General features: G+C 42.0%; 1 protein-coding gene across 2 annotated transcripts in view; it reads right to left on the bottom strand.

Moving 5' to 3' along the window:
* Hnrnpll (heterogeneous nuclear ribonucleoprotein L like) overlaps window positions 1-13,719 on the bottom strand; it is a 32,298-nt gene extending 18,579 nt beyond the window's left edge. The window contains exons 1-7 of one of the 2 annotated variants that reach the window (XM_027426029.2): window positions 13,071-13,719; window positions 12,755-12,792; window positions 6,854-6,972; window positions 3,117-3,354; window positions 1,810-1,895; window positions 503-599; window positions 341-413 (exon numbers count right to left, since the gene is read on the bottom strand). In XM_027426029.2, the coding sequence (XP_027281830.1) occupies window positions 341-413; window positions 503-599; window positions 1,810-1,895; window positions 3,117-3,354; window positions 6,854-6,972; window positions 12,755-12,792; window positions 13,071-13,392 (973 nt within the window). In that variant the 5' untranslated portion in view covers window positions 13,393-13,719. Of the gene's footprint in view, window positions 1-340; window positions 414-502; window positions 600-1,809; window positions 1,896-3,116; window positions 3,355-6,853; window positions 6,973-12,754; window positions 12,793-13,043 lie in introns of both variants that reach the window. The other variant, XM_027426028.2, reaches the window with a different exon arrangement.
* Between the last annotated feature and the right edge of the window lie 551 nt (window positions 13,720-14,270).

Here is a 14,270-nt window from a genome sequence, read left to right as displayed (position 1 = left end):
GCAGTTTGTAAGGAATATTCTGAATCAGTTTCCTCTCCTCCAAAGAGAGAGAGCTGCTTGGAGAAATGCAAGTCCTTGAACTGCGGGCGTGCCTGTATGTGAGGGCTCCTTGTTGAACTAAATATAAATAAGCTCAACACATACCAATAGGGGGCACTAATGTCCAAGGTTAATTTCCAGCATACACAGACTTTTGCAACAAAAGCATTCAGCAACAAGATTTTCATTATAATTAACTAGCTCATCTCAGAAAAGAAAAAAAAAAAAAAAAAACAATGTAACTGCTTGTAAAAAATTCTCAGCAGATCCAAGTACATTCTAAAATTTGTAAAATACCTACCTCGTCTTCCCAAATAAGGTTTAGTGTAGTCCCAACTGTCATTGTCATTCCTAATAACATTTAGACGAGTTGGCTGTTGAAAGTGAAGAAGAAAAGTAAGTTTAAATTGAATACCCAAATCATAAATATTTCTTTGGTAGAGTGTTGAAAAGAACTACTTACCCTTGCATATTCAATTTTTAGTGTGCAACATCCGGCATATATATCAGCTCCATTGAGTGCTGCTTTAGCTTTCTGGGCACAAAGGACTGACTCAAACCTAAAACTCTATTAAGGAAATGCAGCTGAAGGCTTCTTAAATTTAGTTGTTCTTATTCCCAGGGAACTAAAAAGATAACCAAAAGTAACTCTGTGTTTCTGAAAATGTTTTCCCAAATAAAATTTCTAAATAAATCTTTACTTATAAAGTAAAGATTTATTTTAAAGACTGAGAATAACAAAGAAAACCATCAATACCATCAATACCATCAACGTTATCTACATTAATCCTACTTAATCTAACTCATTAGAAGTACTATAAAGTAGAGCATGGAGTAGGTTCTATCCCCTTAGCAAAGGGCAATCTACAACCTGCAAACAAAATTATTTTGTTCTCAAAGTAAAAATAAGGCCAAGGCTTCTCTTGTAATCAGACTGAGGACTACCGACAGACCCTTCATCCAGTAACTGATGGAAGCAGATACAGAGATCCACAACTAACCACTGGGTGGAGACCCTGAAGTCCAGTCAAAGAGACAGAGGAGCGATAATACAAGCAAAGGGGTCAAGACCAGGATGGGGAAAGGAACCCACAGAAACCACTAACGCAAGTTAATGGGAGCTCACTGACTCTGGACTGACAGCAGGGAAACCTGCATAGGATCAAACTAGGCCCCCTGAGTGTAGGTGACAGTGGATGGCTTGGGCAGTTTGTGGGACCACTAGATCTATCCCTAGTTCACAAACTGGCTTTTTGGAACCCATTTCCTACAGAGAAATACCTTGCTCAGACTAGAAAAAGCAGGGAGTGGGAGGAGGGAAGAGAGAGGGAACTGGGATTAATATACAAAAAATATTTTTTTTAATTAAAAAAAATAGGGCCAATGAAGTAACACAGTGTTAGAACACTTGGCCTCCTAGAATGTTGAGCCCTTGGATTCAATCCCCAGTACCTTAATGGACTATTCTATAGTACAAAGTTATTTTTACCAAAATAGTAAAATTCCCTAGAGTACTGCAGTTTCATTTTTAAATGGGTATGATGGTGCACACCTTTTAATCTCAGCCCTCAGAAAGTAGGTGGATCTCTGAGTTGATTACAAGCCAGGGTTACACAATTCCCTATCTCAAAATAAAAAAAACAAATAAATGTAAATCAAGAAAATTGCTCTAAGAGGAAAAAGTGCCACCTGCCTAGAAATATTCAAGCAGAAAAAAAAAAATTTACAACACTTCTATACACCAGTTACACATTTACAAATAAAGGATATTCAACCATTGCTTGTATCCCATTTCTCTTGAATATAACAATTCGTTGTACTTTTCCAACAGGGTTGCATACTGTATATAGAACATCCTATGAAGAAAAAAAAAAGAGCATTTCCTCAATTTTTTTAAAGATTTATTTATTTATTTATTTATCATGTATAGAGTGTGTGCCAGAAGAGGGCACCAGTTCACATTACAGATGGTTGTGAGCCACCATGTGGTTGCTGGGAATTGAACTCAGAACCTCTGGAAGAACAGTCAGTGCTCTTAACCACTGAGCCATATCTCCAGCCCTCATTTTTTATATTTAGAAAAACATCAAAACTCCGAAACTATTCTATTTTGCTTTCTCTAAAAAGTCAACACTTACAGATATCATTTCTCTTCATTACTAAACTTTTTTTATAGGATTTCATTGCATAGTTCTAACTGGCCATAGACCAGGACAGCCTCAAAATAAGAGATCTACCTACTTTTGCTGGAATCAGAAGCATGTTCCACCACATCCAGCTATTAACTGCATTGTTTACAAGGGTAGAATGGGGCAAGCCCAGTGGTTCTCAACCTTCCTTTCCTTTTTTTTTTTTTTTTTAAATAATTTGTTTATTTTTATTTTATTTGCATGTACATCTGTGTGAGTGTGTCAGATCTTGGAGTTACAGACAGTTGTTAGCTGTCATGTGAATGCTGGGAATTGAACCTGGGTCCTCTGCAAGAGCAAGTCAGTGCTCTTAATCATTGATCCATCTCTCCAACCCAGTTCTCAACCTCTCTAATGCTGTGATCCTGCTATGGTAAATCCCCAACCATAAAATTATTTTTTGCTGCTAATTCATAACTAATTTAGTTAACTGTTATATGAATCGAAATATAAATATCTTATATGCAGGATATCTGATATGTGACCCCTGTGGAAGGGATCATGACTCACAAGTTGAGAACCACTGGGCTAGAGATGGCTCACAACACAGCAGCTAACAACCACCTGTAACTCCAGTTCCAGGGGATCTATAATGTTCTCTTCTGGCCTCCAAGGGCACTGCACTCATGTGGTGAACAAACATGCCAGCAAAACACCCATGAACATAAATGAAAATAAATCTTTAAAAAAAAAAAAAGAAGCTAAGCATGTTGTTGAACATCTTAAATCTTAGCACTTGGAAGGCAGAGGCAGATAGATCTAAGTTCCAGGCCAGCCCAGTCACATAATGAAACCATGTTTCAGAACAACAGAAAACTAGTTGGCAGGTAAGAAAATTACACACAGGTTAGTTGTTAGAGAGGTAGTTTGTTCTACTAAAATACATACCACCGTAATTGGATAAAGCGGATTCTGAATAGAGAGCAGGAGAACTTTGTTGCCCCCTGATGGATCATCAGTATTTCCTGGCCGTGTGATTCTTTTACTTGTAGAATAGTTGAAGAAAGCCTGTTGGCCAGCAATGTACACGGGCTCATCTGCAGCAAATGTCACACATTCTTTGGCACTATCTATATTTTCAAACTCCACTAGAGCCTGACGCTTAAATGGCATCATCATCACATAGCTGAAAAGGAAAATATCAAAATACAACATTACTTATTCTCAGTTAAGTAAAAGTAGACTTTAATGGCCCCGTAAGAGGAAGCTTATTCATCTCATCCTCTACTCAAGCCCAATTCCATTATCAGTCACTTATACCCCTCCCATTCAGTAATTAGAAAACATCAAGATATAGAAACTAAAAACTCCACAGAAAATCAGCAAGCAAAACCTGTAATTAATCTCAGCACCTGGAAAGTGAAAGCAGAGGTTCAGAGTCAGCCCATCTCAAAAAGAAAATAACAGAAATACCCACACAACAGTAACTAAGAATTAACTATTTCTATATTTATGTTATTAAAAACAGACAAACAGAAGCAACCATAGATTGACCAAAGGTCATCTGAGTAATTTACTCCAAAATATTTTAAAGAGCCCACAAAAAGACAACCACTAATGAATACAATAACAATGGCTAACTAATGGCAGGAGGATAAGGCATTCACTTTTGAAAATATATTCCTTTGTATGAAATATATTTTAGTACACAAAAGGAATAATAAATGGAGCAATCCCAGCCCTCAAAAGGCTGAGCCAGGAAAATCTCTGTGGATCTGAGGCCAGCCTGGTCTACACAGCGAGTTCCTGGTCAACCAGGGTTGCTACACTGTGAGACCCTGTCTAAATAAAAGAAAAAAAAAAAAAAAGAAATATCACAGTGCATGTTTTACAATAGGAGAAACAGCATATTCCTGACAGGTATAAGAACTTTCAACTATCTTGATACACAACCAACATGGTTTAGTCATATCAAAAACACATCTGGGCATGGTGGCGATAACCTTTAATCCCAGCATTAACTAGGCCTGTAGTTCTCTAGTTCAAGGACAGCCTGGTCTATAGAGGGAGTTCCAGGACAGCCAAGGCTGTTACAGAGAAACCCTGTCTTAAAAAACAAACAAAAGGGCTGGAGAGATGGCTCAGAGGTTAAGAATACTGACTGCTCTTCCAGAGGTCCTGAGTTCAATTCCCAGCAACCAAATGGCTCACAACCATCCATTATGAGATCTGGTGCCCTCTTCTGGTGTGCAGATATACATGGAAGCAGAATGTTGTATACATAATAAATAAAATCTTTAAAAAAAAAAAATCACATCAAGTCAGGTACTTAAACCACTACGCATAACAGAAATCCAGTGCCCACAGCTTCATATTAGAAACTGACAAAGCCGGGCAGCGGTGGCACACACTTTTAATTCCAGCACTCGGGAGGCAGAGGCAGGCAGATCTCTGTGAGTTTGAGACCAGCCTGGTCTACAAGAGCTAGTTCCAGGACAGCCTCCAAAGCCACAGAGAAACCCTGTTCTGAAATACCACAAATAAATAAATAAATAAATAACTGACAAAAGTGCAGTATTAGTAAAACAAATGAAACAAACAAAAAAATCACACCGTTTTATATTTTATAGTTTAGTAATTTACCACTTTCCTAATTTATAAAACTGGAGAGTTATAGTCACGATATAGCAAACAGACTGGCATACTATAAGATCTCCATGGGTAGCTATTTTCCTCAGAACTTGCCTCATACAACTTTATTTATAACCTCAGAAAACAGAAAAAGAGCCTGGCACACAGCAGGCAATAAGTATGTGTTGACCTAGGAGGCTGGTTAGATATCCCCACCCACATCACTAAAAAGCAAAAAGTAAAACAGCAAGTTCCTGGATTTAAAGCTATTATCAATTATAAGTACAAAATATAAATCCCAGGAAAGAAAATATTTCTTCCAGAAATAAATTCTTCAATAAAGTTCTGAAGTCTTTTATATGTAAAACAGTAAACTTTGGAATCAGGTCTGTCATTTATAAAATAAATAAAAGGAGGGTATAAGATGGCTCAGCAATTAAGAGCACTTACTACTCTTACAGAGGACCACGGTCCAGTTCCCAGCACCCATAGGGTGATTCACAACTGTAACTCCAGCTCCTAGGGATCCAACACCCTCTGTTACGATCTCTGTGGGAACCATAGATACAAAACACTCATACACATAAACAAATCTAAAAGAATAATTTAAGAATAAATGTTTCTCATACAAAACATAAATTTTGTTGCCATATTGAAAATGGCCCCTGGAAACAGAAAAATTAAAAACAAAGGCAACTGGCCTCTTATGGAATAGGCCACAATAAAATTGCTTTCTAGCTGGGCAAAGTAATCAAAGCACACCTTTGATCCCAGCACTCAGGAGGCAGAGGCAGGTAGATCTCTGTAAGTTGCAGGCCACCCTGGCCTACATGAGTTCCAGGACAGCCAGGACTTGTAGAGACCATGTCTCTTAAAAAGAAAAAACAAAACAAGCAAACAAAAAAACCAACCTATACCCAAAATAAGACATTAACTAGAAGCAAACTCAAAAGTTCCCAGAACAGAGACTTTGTAAAAAGACAAAGAAGGGGAGAATTTAAATGTCACAGACATTTCAACATATACTTAAAACAGCCTGGTAAACGATTATCTTCAATCTTTAAAAAGAATTCATAAGAAAGGCCAAACAAAAAGGAAAATAAAAGGGTCAATGAGCATGAGGAGCCAATACTTTCAACTCAACACCATCACATTTTTTACCTACAAACTTGTTGAACGGTAGGTGATATGTCATAAGCACCTTCTAATCACCCCAGAAGGGTTAAAAACAGCTTAAGGCTCAGCGGCAGAGTATCTGCCTGGCATGTATAGTGAGTACAAAGCCCAAGTTCAATCCCTAACAGCAGAACACAAAACACAGTAATAACAAGCTTACATGTTTCTAAAGGTGGCCTGGCAAGAGGGCTCTCTGGGTAAGAATACAAATCTGTGGAACTAACTTTAATCCCTGGACATATATGGTGGAGACTCAACTCCCTCAAGTTATCCTCTGATATACACACACTATAAGTAAGTAAATTTAAAAAGTTAAAACACCTTTATTTCCAGCACTCAGGAGGCAGAGGCAGGCAGATCTCTGTGAGTTCAAGGCCAGCCTCGTCTACAGAGCGAGTGCCAGGATAGGCTCCAACGATACACAAAGAAACCCTGTCTCGAAAAACAAAACAGAACAACAAAAAAGTTAAAACAACTGGGTGGCGATAGCACAAGCCTTTGATCCCAACAACTCAGGAGGCAGAGGCAGGTACAGCTCTGTGAGTTTGAGGCCAGCCTGGTCTACAATATCAAGTTCCAAGCCAGGTAGGACTACAAAGAGAAACCTCGTTTCAACCCCACCCCCCCAGTAGTTAGAACAAAATTTAAAAAAAGGTCCCAAAAATGGCAGACACCTATAATCCTAGCACTGGACAGTGTGCCCTATATAGGGAGGCCTTCTCTCAAAACATGGGGGAGTTTTTTTTTTTTTTTTTCCCCCCACAGAAAAGCATACATAGGCATACAATACATACAGTGCTAAATACCAACTCGAAGCAATCAAGCAAGACTTGTGTTACCATATTATTTTCAGTCTATTAAGTCCCTGCTGTCCTTACCATATTGTCCCAAATTTCTCCAGCGCCTCCACAAGGTCTGCTTCCACCACAGATTCACAGAGCCCTCGAACATGAACAACAGGGGAAACAGAAACTTTGTGATGACTTCCACCTCCCTCCTAGGGAAGAGAAAAGAGTGTCCATTAACTTCAAAGGTCTAAAGTGCATTTTTCAGTTTCCAACACACACACCCCTTCCCGCCCTGCTTTGGTGTTTCAAGACAGGGTTTCTTTGTGTAGCCCAGGCTGGCCACAAATTAAAGGATTCACCTGTCTGTGAAATTCTTATTTCGAAAAAAGAGTAATCTTCAGAACAGCAAATGGGTAAAAGGCACAGGCACTTGACACCACACCTGACACCAAAATCCAATTCCCAGAGCCCACACATAGTGGAAGTAGGGAACTGTGTGCACAAAATAAATTTCTTTAAAAGGTGTTCAAGGTGTTCAAGCCAGATTAGGCAATGTTTGATCTACTGAAGTAGGTGGTGGGCTCCTGTGTGCTTTTAATGTATAATTTTTGTTTGTCTTATATATTACATAATGAAATAATTTTACAGCTTTTTATTTCATAAAATAATAGTTTGTGTCCCCCTCCTTTCTGGGGTTTTACCCCTGCATTTTATACTGGATAGACAGACACTTTTGTCCTTAAACTACAAAATAACAAGGTTGTGGGCATCATACTTCATCACTAAATAGCTCAACATCCTCACAATAATGATGTTCTTTTACATAACCTTTATCATTTTCATAAAACAAAAATAATTCGATTAAGTAAATCTAACAGTCTGTTTCCATGTTTCTCCAACTGCCCATCATCTGGCTTCTAACTGTACTTTTTAGTCTATTATAAAATTCACCTTTTATACTCAAGAGATTATATCAATGATAATCCAATTTAAAAAAATCTTTGATACAAAAACTCACTTTCTGAATTGAGTTGTTTTTAGAGTCTTTTACTAAAATCTTGGCAGTAACTTTTGAATAGGCCTTTTACCTTTGCGAGTTTTTCTCTAAGAATGGCCCATCATGAATAAAGATTATGATGAAAACAGTGCAAAAAAGCTAGTTTTCAAGTTGTTTTGTTTTTGTTTTTGTTTTTGTTTTCACAAAAATGGATTACAGGCCAATGTTTAAAAATCCCTCAAAAGAATTCACTGGATTTCTCTGTGTAGCTTTGGAGCCTATCCTGGCACTCGCTCTGGAGACCAGGCTGGCCTCGAACTCACAGAGATCCGCCTGCCTCTTCCTCCCGAGTGCTGGGATTAAAGGCGTGCACCACCAAGGCCCGGCTGTCAACTCTTTAATACAAAATTTTTTCTATGGTTCATTTTTAAAAATTATTCAAGTTATTGCCAATTGAAAAGGAGACAATTTTGTCTTTCCAAGCTGTATTTCTACTATTCCCTCCAACGTTTAGTTTTCTATCCCCTCTTCTACCCCAAAATATTAACTTTAAAACTAAAGACAAGTTCTCATACATCCAAGGCCAGCTTCAAACTTGCTAGGTAGCAGAAAATGACCTTGAACTTCTGATCTTCCTGCTAAGATTACAGATATGCACTAAAATACCCTGTTTATGCAGTGCAGGAAATCAAACCCACGGTTTCATGCTCACTAGGCAAGCACAAATTTAGCTATATTCCAACCATGAACACTCTTCATAAATCACTATTTTCTCAATCACTATTTGGTATATACCTGTGACAAGAAATCTGAAATCTTCTGCAGTACAGAGCCTTTTACCTAACCTAAAATCAGGTGTGATTTGTATATGTAGCTGTAGTATGGAGGAATACACTTCTCTCATGCTAGCCAAGTATTTGACCACTGAGCCTTACATCATTATCCTATTACCTGATTTCTAAACTAATGGGTAAATCAGTATCAACAATCCCTACCTATATACAAGCTAAAATGGATGTGGTGGCAAAGACCCACAATCCCATCACTCAGATCACTATCAGTAATGGTTCAAGGTCAGACTACAAACCTACTAACACTTTCAGCATGTCTCCTCTGGTTTAACAAATCATTTTAAAATCTTTCCTCCTACAGCAGTCTTTCTATTTCAAATTCTTCGACAGCTAGGCTCTCTCCTATTCTGTTGTATCTATTATTTCCCAGCCTGGAAGTAATATTTCAGGTGTATATACACAGGCAAATGCAACATCCTTTCAATATACATTATGCTTTTTTTTTTTTTTTTTACAATTTTTAAATCCATTCTTTAAGTAAATTGGGTCAAACTATAATGGAGGCTCAGCAGGTCCCCACCAACAGGCTCAAGGTTTATCTGGTAATAACTACAATAAATAGCCATACAAGGGCAGTCTCAAGGACAAATTCTTACAAGCCAAACAAACTATTTTTTTCTATATTGCTATAATCTTTCACTGGAAATCTTAGGAGCAACAATTTTATCTGTCTTAACTATCTTAACAAGTCTACTTTATTAAAATTTGAAAATTTATATATCTTATGGCTCTTTGGATATTTTTTCCTCCCTTTTGGAACTTTCTGTTTGGGCAATTCTGTTACTGTTATTTTGACAGTATCTTGGAGCCCCAACTAACCTCAAACTCTCTCTGCAGCTAAGGCTAGCCTTTAACTACTGATAATTCTACTTCTTTCCCCAAGTGCTACCCCATCCCTGGTAGCTTTTTTTGCTTTCTGAGACAGGGTCTGTAGCCCAGGCTAACATGAGCTTGAAGATTATGCCTGCTAAATTTAAGAATGCTACTTATGGGTGCTGGTAAGATGGCTTAGCACTTGTTGCTTTTGAAGATGAACTAGGTTCAGTTTTCAGTACCACACAGTGGCTCACAACATTTTTAACTCCAGTTCCAGGGGATCTAAGGCCTTCTGACCTCTGTGGACACTAGGCAAGCACACAGTGACATGCAGACAAACACTTACTCAATAAAAAAATAAATTGGTCAGGCATGGTGACACACACCTTTAATCTTAGCACACAAGAGAGGAAAGTGGATCTCTATTGAGTTCCAGGCTAGTCAAGGGTATACAGTGAGACCCTGTCTCAAAAATTTTGTTTTCAAAAAGCACAAACTATTTATTCCAAAATAATAAAGTAACTACAACACATAGTATAAACCTCCATAATTAAGCTCCCCCCCCTTCCTCAAGAGTCTTCATGTGTAACTCACGATAGTTCAAGTGGCATAGCAACACTCCCCATCTCTGCCTCTTTGGGTAGTGGAATTACAAGCATGCACCACACCCAGCCTTCATATTTCTCTACGTTCTAACATTCAGATCACCGATAAGGGTCCATTTCCCATTTTAACTGTTCTTATTCATTTCTACTTAGCTATTAATAAATGAAAAGTCAAACAGTAGGAACCCTTTAGATCTTACTTCTCACCACACATTTCCAACTAAAGTTGGAAAGACACTTCTAACACTGTACTGAATTTACTCTTAAAGTCTGACCACACATGTATTTCTTCTATAGGCTAAAGACCATGAAGTTGGGCTAAACTCTTTGGTTAAATGAAAAATATTATTTCAACATGATGGAGCACTAGATTCTACCTTGATAAGAGTAATTTTATTATGTACACATTTCATAACCACAATGATTTCAAAATAGTACTGAAAATTACGAGGAAAAAAATCTGAAAAAGGAAAAATAAGTTTTCATTAAATTTCACATTGGCCCATAAATCCTAGTGTTAAATTCACAAATGAATTTATTGGAGAGGCGTCAAAAACAGTTACACATGCTAGTCAAGTGCACCACCAAGGCCATTAAGCTACAGCCCTAGCTCTAGTTATGCAGTTAAATGAAGCACTTCACCCTAAGCACTGACAGATGAGCAGCAACAGACTAAGAAAACTCAAGAGTAGCAGAATTTTTCAAGGTCACATAAACTGTATGTTAAGATTAGACTCCTAGTTCCAGGGCAGCCAGGAAGGTCAGAGAAACCCTGTCTCAAAAAACCAAAAAGATTAGACTCCCAATCTATCTTGAGCCCTTGTCCAATGCCATGTCCACTGTTTGACTGATGCTGATTACATTATTTCTCCCTAGCATTCAAAACTAACCTATTTTCAAAACAAAAACTCTAGTGTGTGTGTGTGTGTGTGTGTGTGTGTGTGTGTGTGTGTGTGTGTGTGTAAATGTGTGCACACCAGGGTATGCCTATACAAGTCAGAGGACAACATCCACTATATGAGCTCTGGCAGCTGAACTCGGGTTTTCAGGCATTAGCAAGCACTCCTACCTACTGAGCCATCCATCTCCTGCCAACTGCTTCAAGTATCTTTCCAAGACATTTCATAGCACTTCACAACCAACCAGGGCTTTTGGCAAAAGAACCAAAACATTACTTTCAATAATAATTGTTTCCGACCCTTACAGTACTTGATTGTGATCTTAAGAGTCTTAAAGAAAACCGTCACCTCCTTTACTCACACTCCCAAGGCACATTTTGAGTATTTCAAAAAGCCTGACAGAAAAATCCAAAAATAACACTAACTGCAAGGAAACTATGCCTGCCTGATCTTGGCAAAAAGGTCTTCAAGAATCAGTTGTGAGTACAGTTGGAGCAAGAAGGAAAAATTCCTTAAAAAGTGGTTAAATTAAGCCATCACATTTTCCTATCTAAAAACACTCTTATCAGATTTTTTTTTTTTTTTTTTGAGGCAGGGTTTCTCTGTGTAGCCCTGGCCGTCCTCGAACTCACAAAGATCTGCCTACCTCTGGAGTGCTGGGATTAAAGGTGTACCACCACCGCCAGGCCTCTTCCCAGAATTTTTACATAAAAATCCATCAGTGAGAAGGCTCAGGTGGTGAAGGTGCTGCCAGTGACCCCAGTTCAATCCCCAGGACTCACATGATGGATGGATACAGTTGTCCCCTGACCTCCACACACACAAATGAATATAAATAAATAAATCAATCAAATTCACCAAGGGCTGAGGAAAGGGCTAATCTGAAAAGCACACAGTGCCCTTGCAGAGGGCCACAGTTTGACTCCCAGCACCCAGGTCAGGTGACTCACAACCTAACTACGTGTAACTATCTCCAAGGGATCCAACTTATGAGGCAGCCATGGTGCTTGTTATGTACCCACACATGTGACTTTTTTTTTTTAACTTAAGCTAGACAAATAAAAATTAAAGCAAACTTTTGAAAGACAAGTTGCCTCCGCCGATTGAAACACCTTAATGGTGGAAGAGTGTTATTACTTCATAAAATGCCGCTAAGGTTTGTTCTCAAAATGTGTTACATGTTTAAAGAGCATCTTAAGTCACCAAAGCAGTTTAAGGGCTCCAACAAGGGACTAAACCCTTTGGACTGCTTCGTTTCCTTCAACTCTCCACGGAACTGAAGCTGCGGGCTATGTATGCTGTTCACATCCCTTCCGTCTCCAGCTAAGATTTCTAATAAGGAGGATTCGAGGAATGTGTACAACACAGCTCTGAATTAATTCATTTCCTTCTTTCGTGGGGACAAACTTGGGGTACACTACCAATGAAGATCTCAAGTCGTTTTCGAACGCTGTACTTGAATGCAGAACAACACTACTGCCCATACATTTTTTCTGTAACATTTTTGAAGGGAGAACTGTCTTGAGCCACCGCCCAAAAAGTGGGTAGCCATTTGGGTAACCGTGCCCGCAAGCACTTCTTAAGGGTGCGCCCCTCCCCCAACTACCAAGAGAACCAGAGTTTAGGGCACGGGGGCGTCATTTGTCATTTAGTCGCGGCTTTCTTGGAATTGAGGTGAGGAAAGCCTTTCCGGTGACGGTGTCCGGAGTGAGGATGCTGCGGCCCGAGGGGCTGCTGTACGCAGCCGGGTCCAGCACAGCCTCCAAGCCGGAGTTGTTCAACTAACAAAGAGCTGGGCCCGCCGCCGGCCGACAGCGCGCTGCACGGGATCCCGGAGCGGAAGCGACACCCCCCCCGCCCCGCCCCGCCCCCGCCCCCGACCCCAACTCCAGCGCCGGGCTGTCCGTCCGCTGCAGCTGCGCGAGGCCTCGACACCCGAAGCCCAAGCCGGCGCGTCGCTGCCACGATTGGAAAACGTGAGCGACCCATAATAAAAGCCGAGTCCCCCGCGACACGCTCCGCGTCCGCGCAGCAAGGAACCAGGCCGGAGCCGCCGCGCCGCCCCCGCCGCCCGCCCGGGCCCTGCAGAGGGGACGCGGCGCGCTTTGTTACCAGGGACTGGGCATGCTCCGGGGGCCGCGCCGCTGCAGCCTTCGTCGCCGCCGCTACCTCCTTCATCACCGTCGTCGCCGTCACCTTCTTCTCCGCCGTCACCTTCTTCTTCTCCGCCGTCGCCCTCCTCGCCGTCGCCGTCGCCGCCGCCTCCTTCGCCGCCGTCGCCGCCACCGCCACTGTCGCTGTCGCTCCCCGCCTGAGGCGTCGCTTCCTGGCGGCTCTCGCTTTCCTCCGCCGAGTAGACGATCTCTCCCTCCTCGGTCTTGAGGCGCTTGGCCTGGCTCTCGAACTCGCGGTCCTCCTCCTCGTACGTCTCCTCCTTGGGCGAGGAGGAGGTGGAGGACATGGCGGCGGTCGAGGTGGCGTGGGAGACGGGCCTCAGATGTCGCCGATCGGTCCCCGCCGAGGGCTGCGCCTCCTCGGCGCGGGTCAGACCGGCCCCAGCGTCCTCCGCGGCGCGCTCCAGGAGCCCGTGGCTGAGGAGCGAGCGCGGGCTGAGGGGACGCTTCCCTTTATCTCCCAGCCAGCCTCCAGCTTCTCCCTCCGCCAGCTTCACAGCTCCCAGCCCCCGGGGGGAACGCGAAAGTAAGGATGGGGCCGGGGCTGGGGCTTCCGGTCTTCCCTCCTCCCTGATCCGCTCCCCGCCGCTCAGGCGGAGCCTCCACCCCGCCTCGACTGCCGCCGGGCGGGATCGAATCCCTCAGTGAAGAGTTCCCGCCCCCTCGCCGAGGCTCCGCTTCCTATTGGCAAGGGGAAAGTCGACCTGGTTTCCAATTGGCTGAAGGAGCCGTCCGTCAGGATCCAGCCTGGACCCTCTCCTGGCTTCAAGTCTGGACGGCGCAACGCCCGCTGCGCGCGGCTCTGCAGCGGTTGCGGCCCCGCGGCGGTTGGCGCTGTTAGGCCCTCGCTTCAGGAGACCTGCCCGCTGGATTTGGGCAAGCGGCGGTACGTTCGGTAGAGTCGGGGCTGCGGGTGTTAACCGCCTTCCCGCTGATTTGAATGCTTGTCTTCTTTTAAAAAGATGAGGGGGAAACCTCGAGGATCTCCGCACACACACCCCACACGGCCCTAAAAGTGCGTGTGCAAAATTTCATCAAATATTTAACGAAATCTTCGAGGGCAGCTCGAAGCAATTACTGAATGTGACCAAGTCAACGAGACGATCCACACAGACCCGCGTGGGTTGCATAGGTTATTTGCAAACCGGACCCTTTGCTGGCAGAT

This window comes from Cricetulus griseus, chromosome 7 (genome assembly GCF_003668045.3).
Source record: "Cricetulus griseus strain 17A/GY chromosome 7, alternate assembly CriGri-PICRH-1.0, whole genome shotgun sequence".
In the NCBI taxonomy this organism is placed as follows: Eukaryota; Metazoa; Chordata; class Mammalia; order Rodentia; family Cricetidae; genus Cricetulus; species Cricetulus griseus.
Note: the sequence above shows the minus strand (reverse complement) of the source record. Positions and strands in the feature narration are given on the sequence as shown.